General features: G+C 29.5%; 1 protein-coding gene across 7 annotated transcripts in view; it reads right to left on the bottom strand.

Annotated features, from left to right (window-relative positions):
• The window catches only part of LOC145311943 (glycine receptor subunit alpha-2-like), a 52,966-nt gene extending 40,349 nt beyond the window's left edge, over positions 1-12,617 (bottom strand). For 6 of the 7 annotated variants that reach the window (XM_080151007.1, XM_080151008.1, XM_080151006.1 and 3 more), the window contains exons 1-5: positions 12,140-12,617; positions 11,724-11,794; positions 11,493-11,610; positions 8,109-8,183; positions 204-294 (exon numbers count right to left, since the gene is read on the bottom strand). In XM_080151007.1, coding sequence (XP_080007133.1) covers positions 204-294; positions 8,109-8,183; positions 11,493-11,586 — 260 coding nt within the window. In that variant the 5' untranslated portion in view covers positions 11,587-11,610; positions 11,724-11,794; positions 12,140-12,617. Of the gene's footprint in view, positions 1-203; positions 295-8,108; positions 8,184-9,506; positions 9,662-11,492; positions 11,611-11,723; positions 11,795-12,139 lie in introns of those variants that run through there. The other variant, XM_080151013.1, reaches the window with a different exon arrangement.
• Positions 12,618-14,931: the final 2,314 nt, after the last annotated feature.

Here is a 14,931-nt window from a genome sequence, read left to right as displayed (position 1 = left end):
CATTAGTTATTATGTTATAGGCAAACCATATCTACAACCAAATATTATAGAATGTTCATATTTTAAGAAATAATAAGAAGTAAATTTTTGGGGAAAAAAATTAATATTTTAGAATATTGAAAGCGTTGATAGTCTATATTTCATTGTCTGCAAAATTGTAATATTTTTTTTCAAATAATTATTTTTCTCTGTAAATAATTTGCCTGCGTTCTATCCACTCGACATTGAAATATGTGGAAAATGTGATGGAATAATCTTTGTCATTGATTCTCAGCACCTCATCTATGTCGATGGCTAAAAACAAGAAAAATAAAGTTAGTTGAATCGTTGAAAAGAACTCACATTATTATATACACAATTGCAATGTAGATTCTGTTCCATACTGAAATCAAGCATTGTATGATAGTATAGAAATTTTCCAAACAAATCATAGAATCAATCCCTGTTTTATTGGCCTGGGCATGTGGCCTACAACGCGATAAATATGTATTATCAACCCCCCCCCCCCTCACTTCCTCTTATTATCTTTAAAACCTAAATACTTACCCAATAAAAGAATCATAAAAAATGTAAATTTCATTGATTAATGGTAAATGTTGACACATCTAGCTATCATCTTTTTAATCATCTGCGCTTCATTGGTGTATGTTATCAACCTTATTACATGACATAAATGATATAATAACATGCAGTAGACAAAATAGTAAAAAATCAAAGCGCCTTTATTAGGAATACTATTAGATTAATTGCTATACTTTTTTCTTTTAAATAATAACTAGATACTAGAGAAGAAGGTTTAAAAAGAGGAAGATTTATAAATAGGATTATAGATGAAAAGGAATGATTTAATTTTATCTGAAATGTCCACATTATAAAATAAATATATATTTTTTATTATAAAGGTTGTGCAAAAAAAGCACCCTTTAGAATACGAATTGTGCGGCTTGTGTTAATGGTAGAAAAATACTAGGCATACCATTTTGAGCTCTTGTTTTTATAAACATAAATATCATTTTTATGCTGTTTGTAACTCAGTAGTTCTTAAAGGTTTAAACAATAATAGAAGAATTTAAAATGTTAGTTAATAAGAATAATGGATATATTATTACATGGATCATACACCATACTATTATGTCCTCTAAAAAGTAAAACTTGAAGCTGGCTAAAATAACGATCCTTCCCCCTTTATTCAATCCCCAACCCTCTTACTGGATGAACGACCTAACCAATAAATGACAATTTTCCCCTTGTCAAAATATTCACATATAATCTACATCCATGTACTTCTAAATGCGCAGTTTATAAAGTAATGTTGTAAAAAATAAGAAAAATATATAATTCATTTACCTAAATAATATTCATACATACAAAAGTATAAATAGTGTTTTCATTATAGTGAGAAAAAAATCTATTTGTGCAACGCTTTTTTATCTGTAGCTTCAGATTTCAATAAATACTAAGCTGATTGAGTTCCAGTTTAAGATAGCTTTACATTGATCCCGGAATGGTTTTAAACCTCACCCAATTATGACAATCCATCAATTAAAAAAAAAATTTCAATGCTATCAAATGTGTTTAAATTTAAGGCTTATGCGCGGCTTCCGAGCTCTGAATTATACAACTACAGACTTAGATTGACGAAATTTTTTTTAGGGAAATGGACGTCATCGTCCTTGTTTCTGTTGTAATGTTTGGCTCGCAAGTGCCAGTGTAATTATGTTTATGCATATTGAATATTTCTTATTATACACACCACACAACTAATTATATTATGCCACGAGTATTATGGATAGGGAATCACCAGAAGATAAATAAACCTCGTATCCCATTAGAACTAAAAATAGTATTGAATCTAGTTAAAAATGTCCCAATCTTTCAACAAAAATCTACACAAGAAGTTATTTTGTTTATCATAATTGGGGGTACATACGTCTATTTTTATACCAATGCTACTATATTGAGGCCAGGAATAGCAAATAATTCTGAAGTAAATTTTTAAAACTACTAGTTGTAATGTAATCGGTCCTTTCACTGAAACCCAATTTTGACCCATGAAATGTCTGGATGTATTGGGTTCTATCTTTTAGGAGCTCTTCTAACCCTTACTTAACCTAACCTAACCTGAAAAAGTAAAAGCATACGATATTTTCATAAAGTTCGTTCGTGGTCCATATGCGATTTGGGTTACACCATCATGGTACCTTTTTCTATTTTTGAACAACAATTAATCTTTGAACAAAATTACTGTGCTATCTTTAAAAAAGGAACATTAAAAAATAATGTGTTTTTTTTTGTGCATAATGGAAAAAATAGAAAGATTAGGATTGAGTATAAAATAAAAAGGTATTTGACTTTAGTCCTATTACTTTCAGAGTGAGCTTCGTGTTGGTCCTTGCTAGCAAAAACACTATTTTCTAATTTTAAAGTAACAGGTACTTACTACTAGTACAAAAAGTAAAATATCATTAAATACAAGGATGACAACATCCATAAAATAAATCATTGATGTACAAACGAATAAAATGAGCTATAGAGAAGATATTCAGTGTCCAAAAAAGGACATGCTCGACACACTCACGGACCAAGTAAGTTATTTACTGGATGCTTTTACGTAAATGATATCTTCACCAGGGTTAGCCAGTCAAACCATGAATTCTACAAAAAAAATCACGAAACTTATTAAGTATCTGGTGGTATATTTTGTTTTTGTCGTGTAAGTGAAGAGAGGTGGGAAAGAAGGGGAGGAAAAGGGGAAGGGGGTTGTGGGGAAATTTTCGAGTTGTTTGTCAGAATATCATTCCCTTGTCCCTGATCTTCACCGAAACAATTAGCAGCCTTTCTTAACTAGAAGCTACGAAAATCACAGACAAAGTAAATTGCAGAAAAGCTTAGCTACTAATGTTTTTTACACTTTTCCCAGGGGTATAAAATACTTTTATTTTGCGTCAATAATAAAACTAAATATCAAATATAACCTAATAATAATTGATAAGTTTGTACAAGGCAGTACTTAAGGATGCAGGGATAAAACAATGGATGTAGATTATATATTGACAGTGGAAAATTTGTCGTCAATGGGGGTGAAAATTTTTTAAGGGGGGGGGGGGGTAATTCGTTTTTTTTTTTGGGGGGGGGGGTAAAATGGCGCGCGAGATTTTTTATTTTTTTTTTTGGGGGGGGGGGGGTATTTAACCCCCCAAAATTGTTTACTCCCCACCTTGGACGTCTATGGCTGCGAGCATAGCTTTTTCAAACATTGAAATCTGATGCAACATCCAAGTAATAAACATATAGGACTAAGGCTATGCAATCAAATTGGTTTTAGGCTGTATATCTGGCTAGGAGGGCCATTACATTGTATAGCATTAACCATGCTGGGGGGGGGGGGTACTTTGAAGACTTGACCTAACCTATCTAAGCTAAAGCAGCACAATGATTACTGTTTTAACAAATACCCCCTTTCTATGTTTTTTCTTTAATAAACCGAGGGGGGGGGGGGGTGCGGGGGTGTCGAGCGCTTCGTTTTTCCTTGACTAAATTTCTTGTAAAACAGTTTTCTATCCATTGACCAATCCATACATCCTTAATACTGATTGATTGGTAAAAAAGTACTAACAAATAAAACAATTATGTTTCTGTGGTTACTTCGCGTGTTACACAACTTGGCATTTATCAAAAACTGCTATTTTCCTAAATTTTCCCCAATATTAATGTCAGTTGTATGATTTGGTTTAAGATTTGTATTTGTTTGGTGGTATTTTGCTTTTTTGTTTGTCCTATAAGATATCTCTACTACTAAACCGATTAGGTTATATCTTCAGGGAAGATTTACATATGTTACATGATGGTTTTAGAATACTTACCTACCACTTAAAATATTTAAGTGTCCCTAGATGCTAAGGGCCTATCTGTTAATAATTAATTGAATGAAGTTACTATCAACATTTTACAGTTTTCTGATAGAATATACAAATATCTTGTCTAACCAAAATTGTATTCATTACTTAATTTTATTACTTAATATTATTGCCGATTTGCCACAAAATACTTTTTTTTCGCAATATAATAACTTAATGAGAAACTAATTGGACTTGTTTTAGTTTTTTTTTATGGTTAATTTTGTATATTTTGACCCTGGTTAAGGTTAAATGGGGTGTGAGGCAACTTTAGGAAACATACACTTTTTAAACAATCATGGAAAAAGAGGATAATGGGCTTAAAATTAGTATGGTACTCAAAGTTTTTTAGGCAAGCATCAAAATCACTGACTTAAAACATTTGGTATCTTTATTAAATTGATATTTTAATATCCGCGGAATGCTGTCTATAATAGGATGCGATAAAAAAAACTATTATAACCCCTCAAAGCAATGAAAACGTCAACTACTTAAATTATCTTTCCTGAAAATGTCAACCATTTTGTTTCTTGTTATTAAAATTTCTAAGAGAATGAATAGTCTAAAAATTTTATGCCTAATTTTCCTTCTTTATAAGATAAATCTTTTTTTAAAAAATACTTAAAGAAGGCGTCTTAACTTTTTTGCTTTTTATTTAGAATAGCTAGCCGGTGCTTTTAATACGTAGTAGATGTAAAATTTTCCATAGAATTCAGATATGCAATCGTTTTTTTTTTTGTAGACCTCTTGTTTTTGAAGTAACCGATCTGAATTCTATGGAAAATTTTACATCTACTACGTACTAAAAGCACCGGCTAGCTATTCTAAATAAAAAGCAAAAGAGTTAAGACGCCTTCTTTCCTTTTGTTGAAAATTGTTTAACATACAATAAAACTAAAGGCATTAATTTTGCAACATAAAAAAGTAGTAGTCTTATGCAATACTAAAAGATTTTTAAAAACCTTATAATTAAATTTTGGTTCGTGAGATTTAATGGAACGTAAAAAAATCATTAGGATTCTATATAAAGCAAGAAAGAAATCTATTTATAATTTTAAAGTAGTTTGTAAGTTTGAATGAAACTGTATAAAACACAGCTTGGCACTAGGAGGAAGCAGGAATCAAACTGATTTCTGTGGTAAGTGTTCATTTGATACTGCAAAATATCTACAGTATTTGCTATATAATAAATTATTAAGAACTTTAAGTACATCAAGTAACGCTATTTTAATGAAAAATCAAAATCTGGATAAAATTTACCCTCTAATTCACAAAATACTTTATTTTCTAGTGGCTATGTATTCGAAGTAGGCAGAAATATAGCTTAAAACCATCACAAGACATTAATTTAAAAGTAAGATAGCATAAAACCATTCCAGGACCCAAATGAAGCTTCTCTTAAAAATGAAAATCAATCAGTTTGGTAGCTGTGCGTGCATCAACCTTTTACAATTCAGATTTAGATGAAAGGCTAAGCCCGACCCAAATATGGAAAGCCCGCTGTATAAAAAAACGGGTTTAAAGTAAAGGCTTAGTCGCGGCTGCCGAGCCCTGATAATAGTAATAATTGATTTGGTTTACTTTCATGAAATTAACCCAGTTTTATTTTAACACTAGAATTAATTTGCTTATTTTACTCCTGGTGAGCATATCAATTTGTCAAGTTGGCAACTTTCCTAAACCTAAACCAAAAAACTATTTCCTTAAATCAAATACAATAAAAACTTGTACTGTACGAAAGTAAATAACTTTTAGCATTAAACTAATTTTTGATCAAGGAATTTTGGCCAGTTTAAAGGCTGTTTGTGTTTACGGCTAAAGAAAATTAAAATTTTTAGAATGTTTATTCCAGTATAACTTCGAAACCGATTAATATCCGCTTTTTTAAAAACTGGTCATGCTGAAAAATTATGTATAACAAGTGGGGGTAAAGGGGTGATTACCCCCCTCCACCCCCCCCCCAAAAAAAAAAATTAAGCACCCCCAAAATTTTTTATTTTTATTTATACCCCCCCCCGGGCACCCCCCAAATAAAAAAGCTTGGACGTCCTTGCCTTGATACTACAACCCTGCTAATTTGAAACTGGACATTTCAGATAAAAGAATTAAAAAGGGTAAAGAAGGTTGAAACGTTAAAGGATTAAACTAGGAATAGGATGATATGATTCCAGTATGGTTTCAAAACCGATTGATATCCGCTGGATTAGAACTGTCTTTAACCACTCTAAAAAATCATGTATCGTATCGTATTTTAGTCAGTTTTCGGCTCAATACCAGCTGAGTATCCACAAATTTCCCAATAGTAGCTGAGTATCCACGCATATTTCCCAAGAGTAGCTGAATATCCACACTTTTTCTCCTATGGTAGTTGAATATCCACAATAGTTTCCTATTGGTATTTTCATTATATCCTTTCATAATGCTGATTCCGATGACAATAAAGCACATTAATGCAAGCAATTCACAGCTATCATTTGACTTTAATACAGATTTAGAAACCAAATATAAAAACATCCATAAAAGCAAAGCTCTGAAATGAAAGAACAAACTAACATTAACAGGATAATAATGTATAAGTCAATATAAAATTATTGTAATTATAGTAAATTTGTTGCAAATTTTCTTAAGTATATGCTACTGTTTAAGGACATACTGACATTTTTAGGACTTAATTATTGTACCGTATCACAATAAGAATCAGTATTACATAAATTAGATATCCTCAAACTTATAAATAATAAATACCATTTATTAATAATAATAAATCAATCCACGTATGTTTTTGTCTTGAATTTAAGTTGTACAAAAAAGCCGAAAAATCTCCACCCACTTATTGCAAGTTTGCACTTTAAAACAAGGATGACAAAATCATTAAAAGCGTAGTTGGGCATACAATAATCAATTTGATTTGTTGATAATTAAGTTTTTTATAATGTGCTTTATAGGAATCATAATGCCAAGTTTGAAATCGACGGACGGACAGACGCACAGACCCTTATTTTTAAAATGATCAATCTACAGGGCTAATAATCCAATATTTATCTGGACCAAAAATCCCTAAAGCCACGATTTTATAGAGTTGATATAATTTCCTAGAAATGTAGAAAAACTTTGCTTTCATTTATTACATTATATAAAAAAAATGTTAAAAAGGTTAAAAGCATCATGTTTAAAATTGACCTACGGACTTTCTAACATTAGTTGCTATGCTTCCTAAATCGTACCTTTTGTATTAAATCGATAGGACAATTCTAACATGTAAAAATCAACAAAAAAGCTAACCAAAATAATTGTTTAAAAACTTTTTCCCCCCAATGGTAGTTGAATATCCACACATTTTCCCAATGGTAGCTGAGTATCCAAAAATGACCCCAATAGTAGCTGAATATCCACGTGGACACTCAGCTGGAATTGAGCCCAGTTTTCTACTAACGTTAAAATAAAAATGAGAATATTAATACCAGTTTTGTTTGCCCGGGCCTAGGACCCTCGTTGCTAATAAAACTGGTTTTAATCTTATAATGTTTCATTTTCATATCCGCGGAAAGCTGTCTATAATATGATGCGATAATTGACTAATATACTAACGATTCACCTCCCTGTATGTCAGGGATAAGGAAAAGGATAGATAGGGGGAAATAGAACTATAAATTTTAATCTAACACTAAACAAAAAAATTTACAGTCTAGGGCAAAAAAGAAAATATTAAAAAAATTACATTAATAAGGGTGCTTTAACTCATACTTGAATCTGGACAAATGACCCCCATCCCATGATTTTTAAAAAGTTCTAATCTATATTTACTCAGACTAACCTAAAATTAAGTTTTCTATATGAACCAAATGCAATATGAGGTAAACCACCAAAAATTATTTTTCACAATCACCATTAATTAAGTACACATACAGAACAGCATAATATTTGATCCTTTGATATTATAGAGAAGATTTAAATACAGCAAAGACTTAAGATTTTAAAAACATTTAAAGAACATTATTTAAACATGTCAGATAAATCTTTTCTTTTAAGTATTTTTTAAAAAGTTGTTCTGTAGGCACACTTTTAAATCTATGCAGTGGCAGGACAATGGAAAATAATTTTATCTTTCCCCTTATCTTATTTAGATTTTTCCTTTCTTAGCATGTACTTATATATAAGGGCGTAGATTAATTTATCTGCCAGTGTCCTCTGCCTGCCAGGTAAGTTACTAACCTATTCCAATCATATTTGTAGTATCAACAAAGGGCAGCTCAAATTTAGAATACCCGTCGGGTAAACAGATTTCCTGCACTCACAGGTCCAACAGTTGAATTTTTAACATCTTTAGACTTTAACCACTGTTTTTTCCCAGTTTTTCTTTTCTTTTTTAAGGTTGTGTTTTAGAAATTGTTTCATAATTGGTTTCTTAAATAAACTATGGTTTACACCTTATAACATCCCTTAATTGAAAACATATTTTTATCTTATAAATATCTCCTAAATTCTACTTTTTATCTTGGTTATTCTGAAATCCTATTTTTCACCTTTATTTTTTTTCAAAACACAACCAAACAAATTTTGTGAAGCGAGGTTTTTTTTATATTCTTTCACACTAGGGAAAAGGATAAAAACTCTATAAAACAGAAATTTAGCAGAGCAACCATTTATTTGAATTTATATCAAATCTTAGGCTGTTCTGTTTCAAGTTTTGCTTTTTAGACACTTTATCCCCATCCCTGCAAAGGGGATATTTGTTAACTGACAAGGAAAATATCACAATTCTATTAAAATGAGGATATTAAAATACAGCTTTCCACACAATACAAATGTAATTTAAAATACTATTACAATCCCACAATTTTATCTATTTAAATAAAATGAATCTATTTGGTTTTGGAGAAGCTGTATTTGTATATTCCTGATTAAAAAGGAGGTTATATCTATCTAAGAAAGAATCATAAGTATGAAAAATATATTAAGAAGTACAATATACAAGAAAAAAGGGTTAAAAGGGTAGAAGTAGAAAGATTTATGATCGATTAAATTTATTTTAGAAATTCTTATCAGTATGTCAATAAAATTATTTTGTTTAAAACATCCTATAGAGTTTGAAAAGTCTTAATTATACTTTGTTATAAAATCTACTAATCATAGTCTAAATATTCCCCTTAGAATCTAAATATCTAAAAATGAAATATTAATTATTAAATGAAATCTACTGGTTGAGGTCTAGAAATGGATAAAAGGTTAAAAAGGAGGGGAAGATTATTTCATAATCTTGCTTTATTCTGTAAAAGCAGATTTTGAGTTAATATGGCTTATTAATTTTTTTATATCTTAGTTTGATTTTTCACCTATTATTCTAGTTCAGTTATACACTACAGACTTAATAATTTGATACTAGATAATTGTAGCTAGTTGTTTATTAGAAGTATTTATTATTTTAAAATCATATTAGGATTATAGGATGAAAAAAGTCTCTTTAAAATATGAATATAGTTTTTTGAATTAGAATTTAGAATTTGAATTTGATATATCTTTTTTCATCCAATGATTGAAAATATAAAGATTTTGAATGTAGAAAAGGGGGGAAAATGCAGGACAGAGTCTACTCTATGTTTATGATCTCACCTATCCCAATCATGTTGGTTTTATCAACAAAGGGAAGCTCGAATTTCGAGTAACCGTCAGGCAGGCACATGTACTGAGCCACAACAAATCACACAGTCAGCAACAGTTGAGGGAATCAACAAGTGTTTATTACATGGACAGTTGGGAACCTAATAGGACTGTTTTTAAAGAATTTTCGTGTAGTTGGGATTTTTTTTACTATAAATTTCAGAGTACTAATTATAAAAGATCAAGAAAACTAAGTAGATTGTGGATTTTAAATCATTTTGATGATAAATTATTTTCCATAATGAAATAAAAAGTCTTAAAATTGATACCAGTTTATTTGGTCTGGGCTTTTGGCCCCTCTGTAACAACCTAATTAATTAAATAATCTTAAAACCTTTAAAATTTGACAATTGCCGGAAAGCGGAAATTCAAAATTTTAATTAAATCAGCCTAAATTCCAATAAGCAAGATATACTTTTGTTAATCAATTCCTAAAATTTTTCAGAAGAAAAAATATGAAAGTTATGAAAGAAAACCCATTAAAATTCTATATAACTATTGTATATAAAAGCTTTTCAAATTGATTACATTTGTCTTCCCTTCTGATTCTGACAACACAATTTTCAAAATAGAAAATTCAACAAATAATTCTAAAAGCAGAATTCCAGGAAATTTGTCTGCCATAATATCATCTTGTGGATTTCATTGGATATTTTAAATAATTAAAAAACAATGAATATTATATTATGTTGCGAATTATATTTAAAGTCCAATTTAAAAAAAAAAATTCCACTGTTTCGTGATCTCCTAACTTTAAAAAAAAGTTTTTCATTATATTATATCTAATTTGCTCCCATATGAAATAATGTAAACTACCTCACTGTCTAATGTAAATAAGATTTATTAATATAGAATGATATTCAACTTCTTCTTATATATTTCTTAATTCTCTACAAGTGTTGACAAATAAGAAATATTAAAGAGGGGGGGGGGGGGTCACTAAGTTAGGGGGAATCATTAGGCTTCAAAGTAGTGCAGTTAGAAAATCTTCATTTAATTAAAAATTAAAAAAATATTAGAATAGAATTATTAAACGCCTGTTATTAGCCAAATTACAAAATTGGTGCAAAAATGTGGCTACAAAGACGACATTTGAACTGATAGATTCCTTAGATATTCCAGCACTGCACTTGAAGCCACTTTTTGACATTGTGCTAGTGTATCTGCCCGTCAGTGGCAGACACAGGACAACCAGCCAAATCTTCATTCTGCTGGTTGCGAGCTATTCATTGAGCATTATGATTTTTTGTAAAAATTATGTTTAAGTAAATAAAAAAAAAACAAAAAAAACAATTATGTTAATAAGTAGTGCAGTTATACCTAAATAACCAAATCTTAATTACCGATAAAATGATGAACATTTCTAAATCAGTGCATATTGATGACTAATCTATCTTTATTAAACAATTGGAATTTTTATAAATGCCATTTAACATAAATAAAATTGGTAAACCATTATTAAAGAGCAGCTGTGCTATTAAATATACATGTGTATGATGTACTATATTGTACCAAATATTGGATACTTGAGAACAATTTTATCAATATTCTTCACAAGGTTTTATCTGTGTTAAGTGGGCCTAGTTGAGTGCTGCAAAAAAAGGAAAAATATTGTGTTAATTGGTTTTTAAATTTTGCTTAAAAATATAATTTGACATTATCATTGCCATTTGACAAACCTTTGCAAACCCTGTACTAAAGCTTTTATTAGTCTAGGATAGGTAAATTCTACTCAAGAGAACCCAGAGGGATTTAAACTAGTATCAAAGTAAGTAAATTGAATTGCAAATTATGTTATTGTTCTTATAAAAAGAAATTGCAATAATTTTTAAGAACTTAATGTTATCTATTAGAATAGAATTACTGAACGTCTGTTATTATTCAAAATGGCGCGGAAAATGTGGCTACAAAGACGACATTTGAACTGATGGATTTCCTTAGATATTCCAGCGCTGCACTTGAAGCCGCGCTTTGACATTGTGCTGTATCTGCCTGTCAGAGGCAGACACAGGACAACCAGCCAAATCTTCATTTTGCTGCTTGTGAGCTCTTCACTATTAGTTTTAGAAAGTTAAGCATTATGCTTTTTTCAATTTTTATTTTAAGACAAATAAGAATTAAAAAATAAAAACTTTTCAAATTTTCAATCAATTTTCATAATACTTTCCTTAGGTAAAGATATAAATGTTAATGAGTTATTTGATTAGTTCACAAATGGAGTTCGGTGATTGATTGATTAACTGTAAAATTTTATATTATCAAAGTTTAAATGAATATTTCTTTTTTAAAAAGTTTTTCATGTAGAGAGGGTACGCATGTTGGACTGCAAATTATACTGATACACAAAGTTTAATAGACACGTTCTCTCATTGGTTAACTTATATTTCAGAGACTATTATAGAATCTTAATTGGGTTGTATATTAAATAAACATTCAGTGTCCTGTCCAACCTTTAATAGATAATAACCCATTTTTATGGGATTATTTTAATTGGTATGACAAAAAATTATTGTCCATTGTCTTAGCTCTTAAGATTCCTAAATCCAATTTAATTTTGCAATTAAAATTCAAACTTTGATAATTGCCTGGTTATGATGAATTGTTTCACTCAAGTTTGTTGATTGATTGCTTTGCTAACTGATTAAACTGATTGATTGATTAATTTGTGGCCTCAGAACTTTGGCCCCAAAAAAAAGATTAACGCGGGAAGACAATAATCTCAGATGTAATCAAATCTCACATTAAAAATCTAAATATCTCGATTGTGACTGATCAAATCGAGACAAACTGAATAGTCAATATGATTTTAAGTGTTCACAAAATTATTTGATTTTTTTCTACAGGGGTAGGTTTTCAAAACAGACATCTTTGTTTTAAGCTCCATGATTGTATTTAATTTACATTTTGGTTGTTTTATTCTTTTCTTTTCTCACTAAGTTTAGCAATTTTATGTTCCCATTTGACACATTTTAAGGCATTTTTGTGCTGTGTTATTGTTGTTGAAAAATTTAAAAATCTATTTCTGTAAACTTGGTCAGCTTTTCATCATTTTTGTTTTATTCTGAAAATAAAATATTTGTTTACATTCAACTTTTTATTATAGATTGATTTACCATGTCAATAAAGGACCTTAAAAATATATCTAAAAGTGTTTTGGAAATTTTATACCTTTAGAGGGACTGTATGGAACTAGGTAGAGTGTAAGTCGAACCATCGCTTTTAGTTTTAAAAAGAAGTAAATTTTTTTTTTTTTCTGGGGGGGGGAGTTGACTTTCAATTTCTCTTTGGAGGGTGGAGGCACCCCGTACAAAACATTTAAAAACAATATTTATGGACCTTCAGAATGAGTCACTGCAATTGATAACCATATAGGTCCAATGATTTGCAAGATACTTTGCTAAAGAGAGACATCATGTTACTTTTATTTAGGAATATTTTTTAAAAAATTGAATATTATAAAACTCAAGTTGATATTAACTAAACAGTAATAAATAAAGAAAAACAAATTTTGTTTTATTATAAAATGTGTATTGTGTATAATGATTACTTAGTACTCAGTGTTGCTCAGTGGTACTCATTATGCAGTCAAATATGAATTAATGTCTACCTACCTTTACTTGGCTTGAAAAATAAATAAAAGAAATTAAAGCAGGGCTCGGCAGTCGCACGTCAGCCTCGACTAAGTCTCAAATATTTGGGTCAAGTTTAGACTTCCAGTTGATTTTAAAAATTATTGAAGGTTGATTTCCCTAAAGCTTAGAGGAGGCTTACGCGCGGCATCTGAGACAATGAATATTGAAATGATCTACAGCCCCTTCTTCTTTCAAACTTAAACTGGAAGCATAATTATTGATTGTCCACTATCACCGGGGTGGGCGGGGACATTGAAATATAAAATCACACTGGTACCCAAACTTTTAAACCATTTTATCTAATTCATTGGATCCAAAACTTTGGGTACTTTTATTGAATTGTAATTAATTATTTAAAACTAATAGTGCACCAACTTTTAAACCAATAATATAAATCTTCTGAATAGTTAAATTTGCTTATCTTTACTTTGAATGTACATTAATTTTTCAACCATTGTCTTATCCCTTTTATTTAAAAATCAAATGCTAATGTAAAGTCAGGCTGCCTAAAAATATCACAGCCTTAGTTTTCTAAAGATTCATTTTTCACTGTTCCTAGGAGGCTTTTTTAGAACAAATCTTTTAAATATCGTATGAAAGGGTACCTTAAAAATTGCATTAAAATCTTTTATAACTATTACTAATTTAATTAGTTATGAAAAAATATAAAGATACGCATGAATAGTTATAAAATTCATTAGTTATTGTTCATATTTTTAATGACATTAAATTAATGATTCTACTAAATTGATTAGAAATGAAAAAATTAACACCTAAGCTACAACATGTTTATATTAAACTGTGAAAAAAAACCAATTGATAATAAAAAAGGAACTTTCAGAAAAGCTGTCAATTATATTTTAAGGAGGAAAATTTCACTTTAATAAAACTTATTTTGCCGCTGATACTTATGCCCCTGTATGTATAAAAGTGTGTTTTGAATAAAATACATTAACCCCCTTTTTTAACCTGCAAAAAAGTTTTAAAAATTTAGTCAGAAAGATATTAATAAAATAAACAAAATATATTGCTTTATCTGATTTTATTAAAACACTTTTTTACTGTATTATAGCCTAACCTGTTTTTATGATATATTTAAAATCATTAGTCACTTTCTTAGGTCATTATTTGTTGTGGACAGCTAAAATTTTTGGTCATCAGGATCATTAATAATATTCAAATTAGAAATTTAACTGATTTACCACTTTTGTCGAGTTAGCGACAGTTATTCAATTTTGCTACTAATTCATACTTTTATTGGTAATGTAGTCATGCTAGGATAGGCCTATCGTTTCTAAACTTGGCATATAGATTCCAGTAATAATTAGGTACAATTTAGAAAGCAGAGAAATTCTATAATCAACCCCTGAAAGTCAAAGTCTGTATGAGCATATGAAAAAATATGATGATCTTTTTAGATTTTTCACTATATTTTTTTGTAAGTGATATAATTACTTGAAATTTAAAATTGAATCCTAGAACTATCAGGCACAATGTTATAATTATCTCTATAATTAAAATATTTTGCCTTCAATTTAATGATTACATCTTAAAAGCTCCTAGATTAATCTATGTTATTTAAGTATTGGATTATTTTAAAATATCTTTTTAAACACTTTTTTTTCTAACCTTACTGTAGGTGATGGTATGAAGGTATAAAATATGATATTGTATAAGAACTCCGCTTGCCTCCGTTTATAATAAATTACTTCTTTACATGGTTGGCTGTTAAACTAATACCAGAA

Source organism: Acartia tonsa, chromosome 2 (assembly GCF_053477335.1).
Source record: "Acartia tonsa isolate MP-2025a chromosome 2, ASM5347733v1, whole genome shotgun sequence".
NCBI classification, from domain to species: domain Eukaryota; kingdom Metazoa; phylum Arthropoda; class Copepoda; order Calanoida; family Acartiidae; genus Acartia; species Acartia tonsa.
Note: the sequence above shows the minus strand (reverse complement) of the source record. Positions and strands in the feature narration are given on the sequence as shown.